The sequence below is a fragment of the Carassius auratus genome, chromosome 44, assembly GCF_003368295.1.
Source record: "Carassius auratus strain Wakin chromosome 44, ASM336829v1, whole genome shotgun sequence".
NCBI lineage: Eukaryota > Metazoa > Chordata > Actinopteri > Cypriniformes > Cyprinidae > Carassius > Carassius auratus.
Genome location: NC_039286.1, coordinates 1,116,194 through 1,139,950, shown reverse-complemented (window position 1 = coordinate 1,139,950; position 23,757 = coordinate 1,116,194). Strand labels below are relative to the sequence as shown.

General features: G+C 36.3%; 1 protein-coding gene across 3 annotated transcripts in view; it reads left to right on the top strand.

Moving 5' to 3' along the window:
- The window catches only part of LOC113062047 (calcitonin gene-related peptide type 1 receptor-like), a 56,251-nt gene extending 35,892 nt beyond the window's left edge, over window positions 1-20,359 (top strand). For all 3 annotated transcript variants that reach the window (XM_026231559.1, XM_026231560.1, XM_026231561.1), the window contains 11 exons: window positions 390-558; window positions 681-791; window positions 1,095-1,207; window positions 1,970-2,061; window positions 7,138-7,264; window positions 9,999-10,152; window positions 12,464-12,524; window positions 12,623-12,689; window positions 13,035-13,253; window positions 13,341-13,382; window positions 18,095-20,359. In XM_026231559.1, the coding sequence (XP_026087344.1) occupies window positions 390-558; window positions 681-791; window positions 1,095-1,207; window positions 1,970-2,061; window positions 7,138-7,264; window positions 9,999-10,152; window positions 12,464-12,524; window positions 12,623-12,689; window positions 13,035-13,253; window positions 13,341-13,382; window positions 18,095-18,316 (1,377 nt within the window). In that variant the 3' untranslated portion in view covers window positions 18,317-20,359. The remainder of the gene's footprint in view (window positions 1-389; window positions 559-680; window positions 792-1,094; window positions 1,208-1,969; window positions 2,062-7,137; window positions 7,265-9,998; window positions 10,153-12,463; window positions 12,525-12,622; window positions 12,690-13,034; window positions 13,254-13,340; window positions 13,383-18,094) is intronic.
- The last annotated feature ends 3,398 nt before the right edge of the window (window positions 20,360-23,757 follow it).

The window sequence follows — 23,757 nt, the reverse complement described above, 5'->3', positions numbered from 1 at the left end:
ATTACAATATGTTGAATAATACATAAGGAGTTGCAATATATTTACTTGTATATAGCAATGCATGTAATTTTATATTCAGTAATACACTTTATAATATACAGAAGTACATGTGATAAGATATGGTACTGTATGTGTATAGAAATATATTGAACATATATTTTCTCATGCAGTATATACGAACATATATTTTCTCATGCAGTATATACGCACATATATGGGAATATGTATTTCTTTAAATACGATTTATTGGACTGCCATAGACTCTCAGCAAACAGAAAGAGAAACGACAGATAAGGCAGATACTTTGGCACTAGACCCCCAATTAACCTATAGGCCTATATTTAGATACTTCTTTTATGTCTATATTTAAAAAAAGCCTCCTTTTTCAGACGTTACCAGTTCATGGCTTTTTAGAGACCGAGACGGAGATGGATCCTACCGCTGAGAGTCAGGTCAGCCCCGTAGTGACTCAGAAAGTGGAGGAGAGGAAGAAGATCATCAATGGTCAATATAAATGCTTTGAGAAAATGAACAGAGACCAGCCATATAACAAATCAGGTGTGGAAACAGAGAGCCTCAGAAGAGGTTTTAGATTGAATCATCAGAAACTCATAGTGTAGAGTGTAAAGAGCAGTTGCATGGTGGAATTGGCCCTGAATGTTTGTGTGCTTGTCTTTTAGGTCCATACTGCAACCGCACATGGGATGGATGGCTATGCTGGGACGACACACCAGCAGGAACGTACACATCACAAAACTGCCCCAATTATTTCCCTGACTTTGACTCCACTGGTACAATTCATTCATTTGTTATTAAAGTTTTTACAATTATAGGTCTGTATCCTGAAGCAGAACCAGTTTATAACCACTGTACACCACCCCAATTCTTCAAGGATTCTCAAAGGGTTTTTGAAGGATACTTTAAAACCTGACTTGCACTTAAAACACAGATTAGTTTTTGAAAAGTGTACTAAAGCATTTCGAAAGTTACGTTAAAGTCTTATTGTTACCAGGGTTATTTTAAAAGCTAAAGTGTGAAGTTATACATTTTTTATAAAGGCTCTTATTCTCACATCTTTATCCTTGTTTATTTAGAAAAGGTCACCAAATATTGTGATGAGACAGGAAACTGGTTCAGGCACCCTGAGACAAACAGGACATGGTCCAACTACACCCTCTGCATTGCTCACACCAAGGACAAGCTCAAGGTAGGTCGTCTTTAAATTCTGCACCTGTCTTAAAATGAACATTTTGTGTCATGAATATCTCTGAATTAAATGGTAAGATACTATGACAAAATGGAATAGAGAGAGGAAGAGAAGGGAAAATGTCAGCTCAGACAAGCTCTAATTAAGTCTTCACTCTATCAGACCAGATGAAATCAACTAGGGTTCATAAAAAAGGCACAACAAATTGAGACTGCACTTTCAAACTGAGATATGCTACTTTTAGGCCTTCTTACTACTTTGGGGTTTCATCCTTGCTGCTTGAAATTTGCTGTTGAATAGCACACTTTTGAAAAATATGCCTTTTATAATCTTTTATCATGTTATGTTTAATACCTTGAAAAATGATTGAGGAATACAGGTTGATACTTTTTCTAATCTTGTCAGAACTGATTATAAACAGAATATTAATGTGATAATGCATTTTAAACACCATGTATGAATAATCTAATTGCAGTTTCAGAGACGAATGAATTTCTATATGATATGATTGTTTAACTGGTGTACGTTCTGTATATAAACTATTTTGACCTTTTATGCTATTTTAGAACCTTTTTTAATACCACGAGACACTATTCTTAATAGAAAAGTACTGAATGATGAATTGCAAGAATACATCTGAATATAAAAGGTGAATTTCAAAAGTCTCTTGAACCCAAAAAAAGGAAAACAGTGAAGTGAATCTCAGGAGAATATGGTAAGAAGTCTCGGAGATTAACTTTAACATTATTTTTCTCATTTCAGATGGCGTATATTTTGTATTACATGGCGATTGTGGGCCATGCTCTTTCTATAGTGTCCCTTCTCATTTCGCTGTCCATTTTCTTTTATTTCAGGTGAGTTTACAGGTACATCTCTCCTTGACTGTCTCCACCCATACGACTTGTCTTGAAATATCTGCTGCATAGTTGCAATTACTTCATAGCGATCAATAAGCCTCTTGATGATAGGTTGCTCAGGTTGTTTACTTGTTTTTGGCAGGGCTGTGTGTTGTCTGCTCTCAAACAGTTTGTCATTTGTCAGAGCAGTTGACGATGATGGTGTAGAGGTACTTTAGATTGCTACAGTGGCGTCTGAGAGATTTATTTAATTGACGGAGTTGTCGTTTAAGCTGTTCAAAGAGAGATTTACCAAGAGGCTCTCGGTTACCCCATTTATCACGGTGGCCAATTCAAACCAAATAGAAAAGATGGATCGGTATTACTATCAGCATGGCCACACGGAAATGTTGTCTGAACCCTGAAGTTAAATGCGTTAACCCCTGAATTATATACAACTGCGGATCAGGCTATTTCTTCCACAAAGTCAGAAAAACTTTTCTCTATGCTTATTGACTGAATTACCATATACAGTGCCTTGCAAATGCATCAGCTTCTAAACCAACCCTCTTATTTGACTGAACTGGAAATCATACATTGAAATGTAATTCATGTTTGTGTACACACTGAAACCCAAATGGAATTATTTCAATGTCAAAATAGTTTTGGTGAAAAAAAAAAAAAAAGTTTTTGGAAGCCTATAATTTTATACAGATGAAAAACTTTTTGCTAACAATTTATCCATGATTGCCCTAGCTGTAAATCATTCAAATAATTTATGCATAATCTTTATTACTGAACAAGCAAAAATCCTTTTATGAATCTAAAAAGCATTTACTTCTAAGTTAGTTCTTTTCCTCAAAAGAACTAACTTAGAATAAAAAGGAGGAAAAATTTATGGGGCAAAAAGCATGGAAATTCTACTGGGGAACCAGTTTTAATAGTTTGAAAGTTCATCTTTAAATAGGAGAATGAACTTCAGTTTCTTTACAAACAGGTTTTATTGGTTGGGTTCGACTGGATTGTGAAAGAAAAGCATCTAACAATTTTCCAGCATAAATGGGAACGCTTTAGAGGTCTTCACGGGTCCAAAAATTCTTGCCCGAACCCGACAGAGACCCGTAATGTACAACACCGAACCGACCCGGACCCGTCTATTATTTCAAAAGCTGGACCCGGACCCGTGTAGATCCGAGAAATGCCTACCCGGACCCGTATATTATTTGAAATCTGGACCCGAACCCGCCGGGAAGACACAGACCCGACTGGACCCGACGTTGACATATTCCACCTTAAATTGCTATTACAAGTCAATAAACCTGTTGCGAAGAAAACAGCTTTTTGTCTTACCTAATTTAAAGAGCCGTGGTCTCTCTTCCTTGTACCTGACTGCCTGTGATGCATTACAATCCTCTGACAAGAAAGTTATTCATGTTATTCCTCTCGTTATTCCAAGTCCAAGCTGAATCCACTCATTATTTCAGCTTCAAAAGTCCACTTGATGTCACGGTGACGGATGACAAATGCTACTGTGCACATGTACATTCTGACTCGAGTTAATTCGCATAATAACTTACACTGTTTGCCTTTTGAACTATAATTACGATCGCTCGTGCAATGCCATGGCCGCTGACATTATTTATTTACTATCATCTGATCTCTGTCTGTGCTCTCTGCTCAGCATCGAGTCTGAATCTGAACCACTAAAACTTTAAGATTAAACGGTTCATTTATAATAATATAAAAATGGGAGAAAATGTAAAACTCGGTTTGGCGGTCGAAGTGTCCCTCACTGCTTGCCATAGAAACATGACTGCACATGCGTGCTAGCTTTATCAACCTAAAATGCCTTAACGCAATTTGAGCGTAATAGAAAACATTCATGTGAAAGTTCACCTCAGATTGTGTTGCTCATTTGAAATATATTAAACATGAGTGTGTCAAGTCTGCAAGCATTACCGTGTGTGCACTTGTATTAACTCTTGAGTCTGCGAGCGAGAGAGAGAGAGATAACTTTTTTTTGGCTCACTCTTTTCTTTTCCTAATTTTACAAGTTGCAAGTTACAAAAAACACAAGCAGTCTTTGATCACGGCCGAATGTTCTCCGAGTCCGATGACTCCGATCGCACGGGTATTACACACAATGTGTTAAACAGACCCGGGACCCGAGGTAATAGATTCGGACCCGACCCCGGACCCGGCTGATGATTTAAAATATAGACCCGAACCCGTACGGGTCCCGGGTCAGGTCCGGGGTCGACGGGTCTCGGGTGCACTGTGAAGACCTCTAGAACGCTCTCAGTACTATTTAAAAACATACATCTCATAAAGTTGGTTGATAAAATAAAATATCAAAATAAAGATAAAATATCAAGATAGTTTTAGATTTTCCCCTCAAACTTTAATATGTTCTATCTGTAGTCTTATTGTCTGTCTATGTAAAGGTACAGCAGTAGATGAAAATGCTAATTTTCCATTCACATAAGTATATTTTTATTTTTGTCAGTCATAAATTGAAGATTATTGATTTGGTGCTTGAGATAAAAACCTTACAGAACATGCATTTCATTGTAGGTAATCCACTTCAAAGACTGTGCATGTTTTTATGGACGTTTAATGATTTAAAGATGCTTCTGTCATTAACAAATGAACTTTTAATAGGACCCAACTTTTTGAATTACATACAGACTGAAAGAGAAAGGTCCTTTAGCTCTGGCATCGCAAAAATGCTAGTTTCTCATCATTGTGTATTTTATTGAGTGTAAATCCTTGGTGTCCATTTTTCTGGCAGGGCTGCACTAAGCACTGACTGAGCCAAATGACAAGTATTATTTGTCAGGTTTTATGTGTCATTTCATGCTGACTTGGTTTCCGTATGTCTGTATCCCCTAGGGTAAACTTAATTTCATGGGTAATTAAATGTAGGAGCCAAAGAGTCTTATATACTGTACATTAGACGGCACATAAACTTTGGGTTATATGTCACATAGAATGACAGTTGTTTCCAGCGTGTAAACTTACAATCTTGTAGTTGACTTTTTTCAGGACACTAAGCTATAGTAGAAAGATTTTGAGATTATTATCCGGAGTATTTAAAGCAAATTTATGTTAAGACCTTATTTCAATATTAGTGCAATGTAAATACATGTTGTGTTGTTGTACTTAAAAAAAAACACACACATAGAACACTAATTTAATTTAATATTTGTAAGTAACACTGAAAAAAAGTTTCATTCATCCAATTATAAAATGTAGGGTAATGATTCACATCTATATTTTTTTAGCTAATGAAACATAAAGAACTTGCACGAAGGATGAATGAAACATTTTTTTTTTAGTGAATTTAATTAACTGAGCAATATTGATTATGGCATACAATGTTTAATCTCTCTGAAAATGTAAATCAAAGATAATATCATTTCTGGAAAAAAAAGAGAGAAAGCAATATTTAAACATTTTGTATGCATGTTATTTTTTTCTATTTTTATTTAAGGGGGTCTGATACATTTCTTGAAGGATTAACGAGACACTATTCGCAGAAAAATCTTTTTATTGTGTCTTAAAGAGTGCATCACATTCAATACAAATTGTGTTTATCTGCTTTAGTACAATATGTGGAAGTGTAACATAGCAACTTGCAACTAGCAACTGTGATGGTGACATTAACAGGCCGATCTTATGAGATGTCAAAGTCTTAATGTTGTCTTACTGGGTCCAGATGTGGTGCTAGGAGAGGTACGTGTCAGCATACAGCTGCACAAAGCTTTAATTTATGCCGCTGAATAATGCCAGACATTTTTTGGTTAGGAATATGGGAAATAGTTTGGAAAATGAGGCCAGCTTTCATTCCCATCCTTGTAGAGCTCCAGGAGCAGCTTTGCACTCAAATTAATAAGGTTCAATTGAATGAATTCATGTGAGTAGCATGACTTTCTTAATTCGGTGATGGTGATGCCATTTGTAGGATATTTTATCATTATTTTTAGACAGCAAAGTATAGACAAACTTGTTGTCGAACAAACGTTGTGTATGTTGACAGAGATATCTGATGCAGATGTGAGCTTGTTTTACATCCCAAATTTGCCTTAACAACTCGTGACCAACAACAAAACAGCATTTATTAGAAAGAAATTGCTTTGTTGTTGGTGTAACAAACAAAATGTATCTTTATATGTTGTAAATGCTTTTCCAGTTGATGACTTTTCCTTAATCTTATAGAGCTTCATAAATTCAGCTTTAATATTCCTTGCAAACACATTGAGTTTTTATTTTCAACCACTAAGCAATGCATAGTAAAAACAGGCAAGCATCTGACAATCACATTATTTGAAATGAAGCCAGGATGTTCAGGCCTCAGGTGACGTATCATTTTTGCTCTGTTTGTGTCATTAAATGGGTCATATCATGATGAATCAAGTATCCCCTGATCTTTTGACTTCATTGTTCTATGCAAACACTCTGTACCATTCAGAACTCAGAAGTCCAGAAAGATCCATTTACTGAAACTGGGCTAAAAAGTGTCTCATCTGAAATCCTGATATTAGCGTATGACCACACGCTTTCGCACATCAGGAATGCCTGCCAATTCATGATGAGGTCATAAGGAGGAAATTGCATAGATTATTCCTAAACACCAAAAATAAAAAGTGTAAAAAGTCAAACATCGTGCTGTTTCTGGCTGTGTAGCGTATCTGACAGAATGATACCATTGTTAGAAACAAGCAGCTGACATTTATTTGATTGATTTTCCTGGTCATGTCAGACTAATTGTAACTGTTTGCACTGCATGTTTGCCTAGTTTTATGAATCAGACAATCTAATTCAGGCTTTGCAAAGAGGGCTTTAAGATTGGAAGCACAGACAAAATCTGTATTAAACCTGGCAAATCTTAAAAATGCTGAAAAGTTCAGTGCTCAAGGCTTGTGAAAAATGTAATCCATCAGAAGCAGACTAATTTATGAATGATTATGTATCTAAACTATCCAAAAAACTGTTTATTTCCATCCTGAAATGACCTGCCAAACTGAATTATTCTTCAAAAACTGCTTCTGTCATGAATGATCAGTGACTAATGTTTCTTTATCTATCATTCAGGAGCCTGAGCTGTCAGAGAATCACTCTACACAAGAACTTATTCTGCTCGTATGTGCTCAACTCAGCTTTCACCATCGTCAACCTCATAACTGTGGTCAACAACCCCAAAGTGGTGCAGAGGAATCCGGTGCGCACCCTCACCTCCACAATACTCACATTATTATCATTACTGTCAGTACTGCTTGTTGTTTAAGAAAAGTGAGGAAAAAGAGTCTGATCCAAATATTAGAGAAGAGTAATTTTACTGCATCAGATCAAATCAAATATATTCTTCCTTGTTACAATTTCATTTAGACCTTCAAAGTGCAAAGCACATATTTCACTATTTAAAGGCTGTTTAAAAGTTCAGGGTCAGTAATATTATTTATTTATTTTGGTTTTGAAATAAGAAATTAATATTTTTATATTTAGAAAGGATGCATTAACTTGATCAAAAGTGACAGTAAAGACATTTGTTAGAAAAGTTTTCTTTTGAACTTTCTACTCATCAGAGAAATTCTGAAGAAATATATAACAATCTTCGCTCACCTGTTTTCCTCGTGAATGTTTCTCGCAATGTTTCTTGAGCATAACATCAGCATATTAGAATGATTTCTGAAAGATCATGTGACACTGAAGACTGGAGTAATGATGCTGAAAATGCAGCATTGCCATTACAGTAAAAAATAACATTTTTAAATATTTTAATATAGTAAACAGTTATTTTAAATAAAAATAAGATTTCATATATACAAGTAAAATATATACAGTATATATTTCATATATACAGTAAAACAATACTGTTTTACTGTATTTTTGATCAAATAAATGCAGCCATGCTGAGCGTTAAACATTAAAAAGTCTTAATGACCCCAAACTTTTGAATGATAGTTTACATATTCATATATACTGTATATATATAATCATTTTAATAATGAGAATTTTTTTTCTTTTTTTTCTGTTAAATAATTTTAAATACTTATAATTAAATAAAACATTTTCACATTACCCATCATTTTAAACATAGTGTTTGATTAATAACAGTATTTAAATTTAAGTGATATTCTAGATATTCATAAGATATCTTTTTTGCACTTCAGATGAAACACATCGAGTCCACTAGAAAACTGTTTAACTCTCATTGTATTTTCATTGTATAAGATCTGTGCTCGGAATATGATCTTTTCAGGTTTTGCTCTCTTTGGAGAAAAGCATAAACCTGCCACACTGGAATGCAGTGCGTGATCTAAGAGGTGTGGGGAGGAGACGTGTTTCAAGAAAAACATTCACTTTTAGCTACTGTATCTAATGTGATTGAGGAGAATTGCCTATTCTTATTTCTGATATAAAAACAGAGCTAAAAAGTGAGACAGTCTAAAATGTGTTTTTGTGTCCTGCTGTCCAGGGTTTGACATCGCATGTCATTATGTGTGGAGGACTGGATAAATAGATTCTAAAGTTCTGAAAGGAGTGCACCGGAGGTGTAGTTTTGGGGTTGCAGAAAGATGCCTGAGAATATTGGGTTATATCTAAGATACAGTATGTATTATCACATTCACTGGCCTCCTTCGTTTAAAAACCAAACGCTGCTGTGTCTGCCAAGGTACCATCCTTACTTAGGCTTTCTGATGTCTGTTTTATGGGGCCAGTATAATTCAGAAGTCTTGAAATGTGCATACTTTCACGGGTGGGTGCATTCTCAGTGTTTAATTTATGGTATCCTTGTTCAGCCTGGAGAACAAGCTCCTTCTGGTTTTCCTTCCAACTCTGCAGAAGCCAATACAGAATGCAGACAGAGTTACCCACTTTAGATTAGACTTATACCCTCTGTTTCCGACATAGTCTGGCAAGAACACCATTAAATAGGCCGGGACGAGTCAATACGCTGTTCATGGGGATCAGAAACCATAGCGGTGCCCCAGTATCCAAGACATGTAAATTGAAGTAAAGAAGCTTTGACTTCTAAAGGAAAGTTGTGTGTGGAGAGTAACATGTGTGAGGACTTGCTGCCAGTTGCGTGGGTGCAGCAGGCAGATGAGAGCTGTGGACATATGGTAAAAAGTTAATCTGGATGACTGATGTGTTTTTGGAAGGGGTGTGATCCAGAGCTCAGCGGATTTAGAATAGACACATTTGCCAGCATTTTCTAGTTAAAACTGCACAAGTTCTTGAAAAAGGAGCCAGGCTACTCAAGCATTCAAAGTAAGGTAATGTCTATGTTAAAGAGATAAAAACAAATATTCTGCATGTATTTGTGAACACCAGTAAACACTCTGTTCAACACAGAAATATTTGGATCAGTTTGTTCGATGTGTTAGCTTGTGAAATCACACTTCTGCTGTTGTTTCTGCATTTACAAAACTGTCAGTTGTCCCAATCAGCCTATACCATGCTAATCATTTCACACGTGGACCCTTTTCACATTTCCGGGGTTCTCTGAAGTGGAAGTTGTCATATTTGAGTAAATTTAGTGGTGACCGGAAACTACAACAAATATAACACAGTAGAATTTACTAGTTTTATGTAATGTAATGCCAAGGTAAGAGAACACAAAGTGTAATGTTAGAAATGTACATTCAGCTTTTAAAAATAATAATGCATCCTCACAGTCTGTAGTTCAAGATATGTCTATTAATTAAAAATACATGTAATAAATTGAGAAAAACTGCAGTAGATAATTTGCAAATAATTCATTATATCTTAACTAGCAAGACCAGATCCAAACCAGCATAAATCAGCTTGGACCATGTTAATACACGCTGGCTTAAGTTGGTCTTTTCAGCTGGGCTGTCCTGTCAGATTTAGTTTTCTCCTAAGTTGCTTGTTTCAGTTAAACTTAAAGCACCTGTCTTCTTTGTTCTCTCATATTTCCCCTTCTGCAGATTGGCTGCAAGGTGCTTCACTTCTTCCACATGTACATGCTGGGCTGTAACTATTTCTGGATGCTCTGTGAGGGGATTTACCTGCACACGCTGATTGTGGTGGCCGTATTTGCCGAGGAGCAGCATCTGCACTGGTATTATCTTCTGGGCTGGGGTGAGTATCAGCCAGCTCTGCTCCTCTGTCCATCTGAACGCGGCTTCCAGTTTTGCTTTCCCATCTGTCAGCAAACTCTAAATTCTAAATATGAACCCCCTCCCTATTTGCTCAGCATGGAGTGTTTCGTGGCCTGTTTTCATAGGCAGCTGTTTCATTCGTCTTTTGCTCCATAATTTATTGGATACATAAACAGAAAATGCTGTTACCGACAGAAACGCTTGTTTAAAGACAGACAAATCAGCTAATACACAGTTAGGACACAATGTGCTGGACATTTGTGGATGTTTGGGGTCCATGGTTTATTCCTCAGTCTGGTTTACTTTACAGTTCTCAGGGGCAGTTATTATGACATATATACAAACATATATATTGTACATGTACGACATGAGAACAGAGAGAACATTTAAATAAGACCAAGGGAAAAAAAAATATAATAATGTGGTATACATCTGGAACAGAAGATTTATTTGAAGATTTGTTCATTATTTACTGTATATACAGCTGTATAAATAAAAATATATGTATTTACATAATACTTGAGAGAGGCAATAATTCATTATTAAGAAATTAATTACAGAAGACAGGTGGTTATTTCTGCGTTGGCTGTTTGGTGGCATGGGGGAAAAAATTTTTTATGCCTATATTCTAGTGCCCAGAGCTCTGTAACATCTGCCTGAGAGGAGAAGTGTAAACAGGTTGTGGCTGGAGTGAAAAGGCTCTGTGTTGATTACCTGACCGTTTCTTCACTCTGGAGTACAAGTCCTGAAGGTTGGGCAGGTGCACACCAATTATACTTTCATCTCTCCTAACAGCTGGTGCAGTCTTCTTATCTCTGATTTGCTGTCTGACCCAAACAAGACAGTTATAAAAGTGCACAAAACCGACTCAATAAAAGTAAAGTAAAATTGTCATCTGCGCCTGTGGAACTTTTTCAGTTGACGAAGGAAGTACAACCTCTGCTGGGCCTTTTTCACAATGGAGTCAATGTGATTGTCCCACTTCAGGGCCTCCAGGTCCTCTGTTAAAGTTCAAAATCAACTCCACAGTTTCAGCTCCAGGTTGCACCAGACAGTCAGCTGCTCAACCTCTTGTCTGAAAGCAGACTCATTGCCATCCTGGATGAGGCGATGACTGTGGTGTCATCTGTGAACTTCAGAAGTTTGACAGAGGTGTCAGTAGAGGTGCGGTCATTTGTGTAGAGGGAGAAGAGCAGTGGGGAGAGAACACAGCCCTGGGGAGCTCCGGTGCTGATGGTGCAGGTGTGGGCACAGAGAGCTAGGTCAGTTTAATCAGGAGGGTATCCAGGATGATATAATGCAGTCCCATGTTGACTGCATCATCCACAGACTTGTTTGCTCGGTAAGAAAATTTCAGGAGGTAAGGGTCCAGTAATGTCCTTCAAGTAGGCCAACACCAGTCTCTCAAATGACTTCATGACCACAGACATTAAAGCAAAAGGTCTGTAGTCATTTAGTCCTGTGATTTTTGGTTTCTTGGGTACAGGGATGATGGTGGAGCATTTAAAGCAGGAGGGAACTTCACACAGCTCCAGTGATCTGTTGACGATCATTGTGAAGATGGATGACAGCTGAACAGCACAGACAAGCTGGAGAGACACCATCTGGACCTTTTGCTTTCCTTATACTGAGGATCGAGCCCTAACTGTCTTGTTTTGTCAGAGAAAATAACCGAATTGTGGGGTATTATTAAAGATTGTGTGATAACCTTGTGTCGGATCTGTCATTCATTCCCAATGGGAGAGGATCCCTTGACCGTCTGCATGAAAATCTGCTGAAATGCCTTGTGGCTTTTCACACTGCTCTGAGGTTTTAAAAAATGTCCAATATTCACAAGGAAAAACGCCATTATTTACTCACTCTCTTGTTGTTTTACCCCATATGACTTACATTTGCCCATGAAAAAAAGACAAATGCTTTGAGAATGTCCAAGCCACAGGAAGTGAATGGGGTGGGGTGAGGCTCGATGTTTTATAAAAGTAGTTAATATCATCTATGCATTATTTTCGAAGTTATCTGAAGTTATTTAACTTAGGGTGAGAAATAGGCCAAAATGTAAGTCATTATTCACTGATAATCATTCCTTCCAGTGTCCATAAAATACAATTTAATTTAGCCTATAGATAATGAGCTTGTACTGTTCAATGATTTTAAATACTTCAAATAAATCAAGTTTGCATTTTGTGTGGCCATGGCTCGCCATCTAATAAATGTTACAGCATTATCATTCATTTTACATTAGAGATATAATATTTTGTGTTTGACTAATGTCTCAATTCTCCTTTCAACAGGATTCCCCTTGGTGCCTGCATCCATCCATGCTGTGGCGAGAAAGAAATACTTTGATGACAAGTGAGTAATGTTCACTGCTTTTCAGCAGTAAATACAGAAGACAGGCCAGGTTTAGTGGACAGTGGGTCTAATATGGGATTTATTATATTTTCCACTAGCTGCTGGATGAGTGTGGATACACATCTGCTCTACGTGGTTCATGGCCCCATCATGGCAGCTTTATTAGTGAGTCAGCGCCTTTAATATTATTGAATATATGTATCTAATACATTGAGGTTTCTGAATAATACATTTCTATCATGGAAAAAAAAACTTAAGTATGCTTAATGTTGAGGAAAATGTCATGTTCTTTGTGCCAAAATGACAAATATCGCGTTTAACATCTCATTAAAGCGCTTTTCTGTTAAAATTGCATTATCGAGTCAATGGCTTTGTTCATTCACAGTTAATCAAGCTTAATGGTGGCAATGCTGTGTGAAATTAAAATCTAAATAGAGCATGTTAGTTAAGGACTATTTGGAGAACATCACAGTTAATTTTTATGTTTTCTTTTTCTTTTTTATGTTGTAGGTCAATTTATTCTTTCTGCTGAACATAGTACGGGTCTTGGTGACCAAACTGAGAGATACGCATCGAGCTGAGTCTAACATGTATATGAAGGCAGTGAGGGCCACCCTGATTCTGGTGCCCTTATTGGGCATTCAGTTTGTCATCTTCCCTTGGCGGCCAGAGAACCGCTTGGCAGGAGAGATATACGATTACATCATGCACATATTAATGAATTACCAGGTAAATCAGACTGAATGTTAACTCATTTTACTTGTCAAAGACATCTCAAAATGATTGATAACGCTTTTGTATTTTCTATTTTGCAAGGGATTGCTAGTGGCAACCATATTCTGCTTTTTCAATGGAGAGGTAAGCAGATTGAACAAAATCACTGTAGTACATAAAGGCATATTTCACTAAAATCGTGGCATTATTTATTAAGGAAGATGGTTTCTGTAAAGTAATAATAATAATAACAATAATAATAAAAACAGGGTACTCGCAACTTTATATCTCACAATTCAATTGTATTTTTTTCAAAAAAATTTCATAAAAATTAAACCTTCATATATTTTACATTCATTGCACACCAACTGAAATATTTCAGGTCTTTTGTTGTTATAATACTGATGATTTTGGCATACAGCTCATGAAAACCCAAAATTCTTCTCAAAAAATCTAAAAAAATTAGCATATCATGAAAAGATTCTCTAAACAAGCTATTAACCTAATCATCTGAATCAGCTAATTAACTCTAAATGCCTGCAAAAGATTCCTGAGGCTTTTAAAAACTCCCAGCCTGGTTCATTACTCAAAACCGCAATCATTGGTAAGACTGCCGACCTGACTGCTGTCCAGAAGGCCATCATTGACCCCCTCAAGCGAGAGGGTAAGACACAGAAATACATTTCTGAATGAATAGGCTGTTCCCAGAGTGCTGTATCAAGGCACCTCAGTGGGAAGTCTGTGGGAAGGTAAAAGTGTGGCAAAAAAACGCTGCACAACGAGAAGAGGTGTTCGGACCCTGAGGAAGACTGTGGAGAAGGACCGATTCCAGACCTTGGGGGACCTTCGGAAGCAGTGGACTGAGTCTGGAGTAGAAACATCCAGAGCCAACGTTTTTCCTGTCGTGTGCAGGAAATGGGCTACAGGTGCCGCATTCCCCAGGTCAAGCCACTTTTGAACCAGAAACAGCGGCAAAAGCGCCAGACCTGGGCTACAGAGAAGCAGCACTGGGATTTTTGGGCAAATTTTGCATGTCATTCGGAAATCAAGGTGCCAGAGTCTGGAGGAAGACTGGGGAGAAGGAAATGGCAAAATACCTGAAGTCCAGTGTCAAGTACCCACAGTCAGTGATGGTCTGGGGTGCCATGTCAGCTGCTGGTGTTGGTCCACTGTGTTTTATCAAGGGCAGGGTCAATGCAGCTAGCTATCAGGAGATTTTGGAGCACTTTATGCTTCCATCTGCTGAAAAGCTTTATGGAGATGAAGATTTCATTTTTCAGCACGACCTGGCACCTGCTCACAGTGCCAAAACCACTGGTAAATGGTTTACTGACCATGGTAATACTGTGCTCAATTGGCCTGCCGACTCTCCTGACCTGAACCCCATAGAGAATCTGTGGGATATTGTGAAGAGAAAGTTGAGACGCAAGACCCAACACTCTGGATGAGCTTAAGGCTGCTATTGAAGCATCCTGGGCCTCCATAACACCTCAGCAGTGCCACAGGCTGACTGCCTCCATGCCACGCCGCATTGAAGCAGTCATTTCTGCGAAAGGATTCCCGACCAAGTATTGAGTGCATAACTGAACATAATTATTTGAAGGTTGACTTTTTTTGTATTAAAAACACTTTTCTTTTATTGGTCGGATGAAATATGCTAATTTTTTGAGACAGGCATTTTGGGTTTTCATGAGCTGTATGCCAAAATCATCAGTATTAAAACAGTAAAAGACCTGAAATATTTCAGTTGGTGTGCAATGAATCTAAAATATATGAAAGTTTAATTTTTATCATTACATTATGGAAAATAATGAACTTTATCACAATATGCTAATTTTTTGAGAAGGACCTGTATATTAATATTTTCCATGCAACATCATAAAACCCAATTTAAAAAGACTGATTATTCACTAAAACTAAAACTTTATTCAAACTAAAAAAACAGTGCGACAAGATGTGTCTTGTCAAAAGTGTGATGTCGAATGGAATTGCTTTTCACATGTATTGCAACTAAACATGATTCACCAAACTGAATATGTGGAATGGAGTAAGACATTTTAGAGATATCTCAGATTATGAGTGAAAAACTATAGTTTTCAATCCTTTTTTGATAAAAACTATCAAATGCCTTCACATGACTTGGAATACATCATTCAGATTTGATGTGACATTTGGGTGACTAAATAATGTCACAATTACTTGCTACATTATATTAATGTCAAAATAATGCCTGTCATCCTTATAAAGGAGGCTACATTTAAGGGAAATCGCCCCCTGCATGAAGGACGTGACCTTTAGGATAGCTTGACGTTTTGTCAAAACACCAAAATGTTGGTGGCTGGTATTCAGGAAGTCAGTCAGGCGTTCTGACAGTTTCTGGTTGAATACCTGGCCATGTTGTGCAACTGACACATTGATTCAGACATGGTTGATGTCACTTTCCTCCATGATCTGTCAGGAGGGACACATGATATGACTGGTGGCTTTGATAACAACTGTAGGGAGTAACAGTCTATATGTCTAAACTAATAATCTTAAAATAATTCTTAGTAATGCATATTACTTAACAAAAAAATAAGTTTTGATATATTTTCGGTAGGAAAAGCAACATGATCTTTACCTAATATCCTAATGATTTTTGGCATGAAAGAAAAATCAATTATTATGACCCATACAATGTATTTTTGGCTATTGTTAAAATTATACCCCAGCGACTTAAGATCCAGGTCACATACTGTATATATAACTGTATATAAAACACATAAAATTCAGGTAATATTTCTGTAATAGCCCTTATAAACCCAATGTGTTTTAAATAAACAATAATCAGGTTTCTATATTTATCATCAATAAATCTAATTTCTTTCAATCTCATAAATTTTAACTAATTGAATATTGCTTGTTCCAAAGCTAGCCAAAATCTTAGCCGAGCAGAAATCTTACTTGTTTAATTCATGTATCACTTACAAATATGTGTAACATTGAATATATTAGTTAAACTGTAATCCAAATGGATGAAAATTTTCTTTGTTCAATTTATATAAATAAAAAAAAATTAAGCTTAAACATTTTTGAGTCACCTGATTTAGACTTTATCTCTGGCATTATACTGGCACTTATAAAGTTTTCTCAAGGGTTGGTCATAGTCGCAAAAGATGGAAACGTTTCTCACGACGTGTATTATCACATTCTCCAAACTATTTGAAAGCCAGGCACTTTCAATGTTTCTCTCGAAGCGAGGGGGTGCAAGAAAAGACTATTAAGCTGCAGTAAATACCAACAAGCACATCAAAATACATTTACCAGACTTGAGGAAAACAGACTTAGAGCACTTATGCATGACAAAACCAAAACAATGATGAGACCGTTTCATTAGAATACACAGCATGAGGTTCCTGGCACAATCTTGAATGGAATGAATTAGCGCCTTTCATCCGCCTATGTGTAAGTCATGTTTTAAACATACTGAATTATTTCTGGGCCTGGAAAATGGGTCAGTTATTAGCCTATGCATGAGCAGCCAGTTCACATCAGCGTGTCTACAAACTATTTGGATGTGTCCTAAACACAGATCCTGTTTCAGGACAAGAAAGGCGCACTGACACAGAATAATCTTTTCTTTGTGGTGATGTTTGTTTACCTCAGCGGACTGGTTCGTTCTAGTCTAATGTCCTTTTCACTGTGCTCCCGTCTCCTCTAAATTTGTGCCTGATCCAATATCCCTCTTTGTTCGGTGTTAAAAATACACAGAGCGGTAATTGGCACATCAAATTCGGTTATGATAATAATGGAGTAATATAATTCCCACATTCTCTAAATGCATTAAATATACTGCCCACAGAGGCTAAAACCAAAAACAGCATTTACACTCAATTGTTACTCAATTAAAAGTCAAAATACATTTAGGTGCAAGTAGCTTTTCTCATTAAAGTAACTGATGCACAAACTGATGTCAAATCACACTTTTCTCAGCGTCCTGAGTTCTAGGACTCCAGATAAACACCAAATATAAACAACCTGCTACCTGAATTTGTTAAATGCTAAATTCAATAGCAGCTGATTTTGAATGTAGCAAATGATCACAGACTGTTTAAATCAAGTTGGCCCTCAAGGAAGGTTATAATAAAACTACAAAGACTCAAAGAATGTTGTGACTGATGAGACGTCTCAGCACAAGGAAAAATGACTATAGCTGTGTCCAATTACATTACACATCCAAACTCATTCCACTGGCAGATTCTCTAGGACAGTCGGAATCATATTATGCTGAAAAATCTGGGGCGTTTTCTTTTTCTTTTTTAAATAAGGACATAATAAATCGATCAAAAGTGACAGTATAGAAAACATATTATAACATTTTTTCATTTCAAATAAATGCTTTTTTTGAACTTTCTATTCATTAAAGAATCCTTTAAAAAATCTATTATGGTTTATTTATTATTACATTATTACAGTACATGCATTACATTGATAATAATAATAATAAATGGTTCTTGAGCATCAAATCAGCATATTAGATTGATTTCTGAAGGTTTATTTGACCTTGAAGACTGTAATAACTGCAAAAAAACATCTTAAAATTCCATCGGAATAAGTGACAATTTACAATATATTAACAATCTTTAACAATATTCCCGTTATAATGTATTTTTATCGAATAAATGCAGCCTTGCCTTGGTGAGCATAAGAGCATTTTCAAAAATATTTAACCTCAATCATACAACCTCAATCTCTATATGATGTATTATAGCATGGGTAGATGTTATTATAAACCGTGAACAATTTACTCTAAAGATTTTAAATAAGTTATGAGTTAAAAGTTACATTTTAACAGATTGTTACATGTTTGACTGCAGGTCCAGGGAACTCTGAAAAGGCAGTGGATGCAATATAAAGCCCAGTGGGGTCAGCGTCGACGCGAGCACTGCTCCACGAGATCCACCTCCTACACCGCCACCTCCATCACTGAGGTGCCCACCTTCATGTACCATCACGACTGCAACAGTGAACACTTGAACGGTAAACAAACAGAAGACTCCGAGCTAGTGGCCCTCAAGACGGGCGAGACATACGCGTAAACATTTGGAGAAAAAAGATAATCCTGGGAAAGGAGTGATTCGATCAAACTGGAGACTACAGTGAAGCAACACTGACTGAACGTTTGCAAACTCCCCCAACTCAGACAGCACTTAAGCGTTGACACCAGAACGTTCAAAGCCTGTGTGTTGGCGAAGCTGTTTCTGTTGAAATATTACTCAAGGCTTTCGTTTATATTCTCTGCAGCTCTGCTTCTGCGAGCTGAATCGTAAAAAAAAAATACAGACATGGGATGCGTTTTTTAAAATGTCATTCTAAAGCTGCTAGTGTCAAGCTCCTCTCACATCCTTCTTGGGATTGTGGCCGCAAATAAAAAAAAGTTACTGTGCAAAAAACCAAAAGATGTGTTGATTTGTGGGTCGCCGAGTGTCTCTCTGAAGCCAGTGGGAAACGTATCCTCCAGAGGACAGGCTACACTCATCCATCTCTGAACAAAGGAAAGTTCTTCTGTGCCTGATGGTGGTGAAATGTCAAAGGAGGTTACAAAGATCTGTCTGACAGTCATTTCGCATCTGAAAATAGCTTTTAATCAGTCTTGCGAGACTCCGGACTGCGTTATTGTTTTTGCAGCTGCACTTCTCTGCCTCTTCTTTGTTGTGAAAGGGGGTGCGGAGGAAACAGATGAACAACATGGACAATTTTAGGACTGCTTAAAAGCAAATTCATAAACTTGTGCATAGATATGCACAAAAATGTATTCTCTAAACAAAAACAACAGAAAAACTATATATTAAATAAGCTCCCGTGTTTCAGAGTGCAGATTGCATTTATCAAGTCTGATTTCAAGGTCATCTTTTTAGAGTTCTGGAGTGCTACTTTGCCAGTAAGTGCATTTCCTCTTGGCAACCGAAATCCACCTCTCACGAATGCACCACATTCACTTCACGTTTTCAACTAGTGATCAATAATCCACTTTTCTTCACTTGCCTCTATTTGACCACAAATTACTTCTGGGACTGACTGATTTAGGCTGAAAATAAGAAACGAAAATTTAGAACTTTAGATCTACTGATCAAAATAAATTGTTTTCTGAATAAAACATTTATATCTTTACCTCAATTTAGATATATATTTATATATAGGTTTCCACTGTGTATATATATATATACACACACACACAAAATTTTGAACTGCAAGTGATACATACATGCAGACAAACAAACATATACCGTACATATGCTGTAGGTTTGAAAAAAAAATTGTTTATTTTTATTATTATTTTTAAATCAAAGCAACCCATCTTGCTCTGCCTGAAGAAATTATGTCCTCAGATATACTTTGGTGTTTTCTGAAACTAAATGCAGAACAGCACTCCCATGTTCAGTATACTTAAGCGTGTGCAGACTGGACAACTGTGGGGATAACAAGACCCTCTTGGCTCAAATCAGTCATGTCTGGGGTGCATGTGATGACAGCTGTCACAGAGTTTGCATTGCCTGTCACAAGAAAGCAGTAACAACTCACACAGATATCAAATGCACATGTGCAACTACAATGAAAAGGTTCTTTATAAATGCATCAGTTACTGCTAAACAAAAATTGAATACCTTGTAGTTTAAAGCTCACATTTACAGTATAGGAATGCTCACGTTTCCTAAAAATGTGAATTTATGTATTTAATACAACACTATTCTGGACACAATCTTGTCTTTTTTTCTGTACGAAATGTTTATGTTTTGTTCTTTTGGATTACAACACTGTACTTTTATTTAAAAGAGATGTTTAACTGTAAATAGTGTGTTGTGTCTCCACAGGTTTGAGGTGAAATTGTGACAGTTGGGTCATCCATTGTGAGTTGTGTCAGTATCTTGGACTTGGTATTTACCATGTAATTGTTTTAGTCTAAAGTGAAACAGATTTTTCATGGTGTAAATACATCCAGTCGTTAAGCTTGTTTGAGCTACAGTTATAAGTTTGAAGTCAAAAAGCTACATTTCTTGCTCATGTTTTTAAAGTGTCTATTGCTTATATTGGAGATGTGACCTGAAAAACTACTGTGCTTTCAGAAAAAAATAACAATACTATTTTTATTTTGGCAGTCTTTTCATCTCTTTGTAATGGTGTCCATGTGTACAAACTCCACCTGCTTTTACACTGCACATAAAATATAGCTTATAGATGATAGTTTTATATGACCCTGTTTATAATTTGCTTGTTTTTACACATTGATATTTAATCTCAAGCACACATCTCAAATATTCTTTGCTATATTTAAAGCATAAACTCATCATACTCGCGCCAGCAAATCTAAGGCATATGTCTGATTCCCAATAAGAGCAGGCATCTTCGTTTGGCATTTCAGTTTAAAGGTTTAACTTCACGGCTAATCACATTCAGTGTATTTGACTTTTGTGACTAAGATGTGGTTTGATCTGGCCTGAGGGTGTGGAAGCTCACACAGCAGTTGAGGATATTTCTGGCATAGCCGGTGTCACATCCTCTAAACATCAGCCTCTACAGGTGCAGGACTGACAAATGTCCTTTGTTTGCTCCTAACATATGCTCTCCTTTCTGACTATTCAGACAAAAACGACTATAACACTAAGCTGATTTTGGATAAATGTACTTAGTTTTAATGTTCCATCGTTAAAGTATTTAGGACGGTGAGAAATCTTCCTAATGGGTCTTAAAATAACAGTATAAAGGAAACTTTACAAGTACTGAGACATTTAACAAATCATATGTCTTAATATGATTATTAAGGAATTGTATAACCCATAGTTTTTATAAATAAACATTTGTGTGTTTTATGCAGAACATGCATAATTATGACATATCGAATATTTGGCCTTTCTGTAGTCAGTAGCACCATTTATGGGGAATAATTGATTTTTAACCGTAAGGCGGTCTTCAAATATTATTTTAATCTGTAAGGGTTTCAAACTGTAACATGAATCTCACACATTATTTATTATCTGAATGATAATTAGGTGCAAAGAAACTACTGATTGCATTTTTCATCTCGAGTCTGAAAACAAAACAGTGAGTTAATTTGATCCGTGAGTATAAAGGTTGTTTCATTCTGAAAATCATCCCATTTCATTCACTGCAGATCAAGAGATGACAGTCTAGTGATGTTGTTGTTTTGTTTAGATATATGTTTATGAAATTGATTTGCTCTGGTCTCTCTTTACCGATTTATGATATTGGCACTTTGATATTTGTTTTCTTTTTTGGTTGGATTCTGTGACCAAACTTGCGTGTTATTGTTTGGGAATTGAGAAATTACAAACAGATAATTTAAAGGAATATTTTCAGTTAAATTCAGTTGACATCATTTGTGGCATAAAAGGCTAATATCCAGTTTACGGTGAGGCACTTACGATGGCAGTGAATAGGGGCCCATTTTTTGAGTGAATTGGAAGCAGAATTGTGAAATTTATAATTTTCTATAAGCTCTCACATTAGTTGTTCAGTTGAAGCAGTTTAAATGATCATTTTTAGACATGGTTTTATGTGATGGCAACAGAACAGTAAAACTGGTTACACTGTAATTTTACACAGAAAAGGTTAACAAGTGATTTTTTTTTCACTCTAAAAACCTGTTAACACATGTTATTTGCGTTTTACTATTAACAGTGAGTACTGAGATTGGCCCCATTCACTTCTATTGCAAGTGCTTTAACTTAAACCAGGTTTTTGCAGTATTTGTATTTTTTAAAGAAAAGGAGAGACAAGTCAAAATATTTTTTTATAGCAGTCAACATTACCCTGAGTTTAACTTGTACTAATCCTGGAATATTCCTGACTTCTCTTAGCTCTTACAATGAAGGATGCATCTCAACCGTTCATTTCTGAAAACTTCAGATTTATCAGACACCAATAAATCATGTGTATTCAGCACAAACTCTGCTGATATCACGTCACACGCAACGAGATTAATATTTAGTCATGTTGGGGGAAGTGATAATCACACACATAAACAAAATGCTACATAACCTGACAATCGTGAGCATTTGATTCTGCTTTTCTCCAGGCCTTAGAATCTCTCTCATCTCTTTGTGTTAAAGACAATGAGAGTGGATTTAACTTCATCACAACAAACACTACTGACTGTATCATGACATAATAACTGTGCAATCTGCAAGCCCAACGGGATATATGAAAGAGAATCACTCAGTGCAGCTGTATGAACACAGAAATACAATTATCATTCTCAATAAATTATTTCCGGAAGCCATTTGTGCAATGTCTAAACAAAACAGCTAAGAGAGGAGACCCCCCAGTGGTCCTGCATCAAGAAGATTCAACTATCTTGCAGTTTGGAAATTTAATTTCTTTTTCTTTCTCATTATAATACATTTTTGTCACTGTGAAATCTGGACAAAATTTAGTGCTGTTAAAATGATATGATTATGACCTGCCCTATTAGTATTAGCCGACTTTATTATGAAAAGAGCATAATCTCGGTATGACTCATATCTTTTTTTTTTTATTCAAATCTGAGTTTAAAAGTATGTGTATTAGTGTAAAAAGAATGACAGTTTGCTTTTGTCCAAAACTTGCCATTACTGTAAAAAAATGAATGTTAGTGTCAAGAAGGATTGAAGTCATTTGTGTTTACTGATTCTTTAGGCGATTAATGGCTAATTCTTAGTCTGTTCTGCAAATAGAATATGTAAACATTTGGGAAGGTTAGTTTACGTCTGGTATCTTGCTGAGTGTTTATATGGGAGATTCATAGCATTGTTTTAAGTCTCAGCCTGAGGTCTTACAGCCTTTAGGCATGATGGGAAGATCTTCAACTCTATAAAGTCAGAGTGACAGATTCATTAAAGAACAATCACACACACACACACACACACACACACACACACACACACACAGACCAGAACTGCTGTTTATGTTTCCAAGAATGCTCTTTGAGAAACAGATATACAAACAGCGAATATGAATATATATGAATAGCACGTGAGATAAATTTCCATTTATCTCCATGATGATTTCTTCAGAGCCCTAGAATGCATGCTGTCAGGTCTCTGCTTTCATAACGTATAGTAGAGCTTTTCGTGAAGTATCAATTATCACCCACGTCTACTTCTATTAATATGCAAGCGAAATGGAAAGAATGGCTAAGACAAGTGAAAGAAGAAACTAATAGCTTTTTTCCAAATCATCCCTCTGTTCCATTCTTAAGTACAGTAGTTTTCTACAGGCAGACTCCATTAACAATGACTGAGGGACAAACTGTTAGTATTTAAAAAAAATATTATATATTTACAAATACACACAAAAAAGTACAACACAGACATACAATGAAATGGACAATAAAATGTTGGTGAATGATTGGTTATTTTCTATAAATCTGAAATTATTTAATAGAAAAGGTGATACTGACAGACTTTTAATCTTCATATTGAACAGGAGGATTTTATTATTATTTTATTTTCTGAATTTACTATTATGGTAACACTTAACTTAA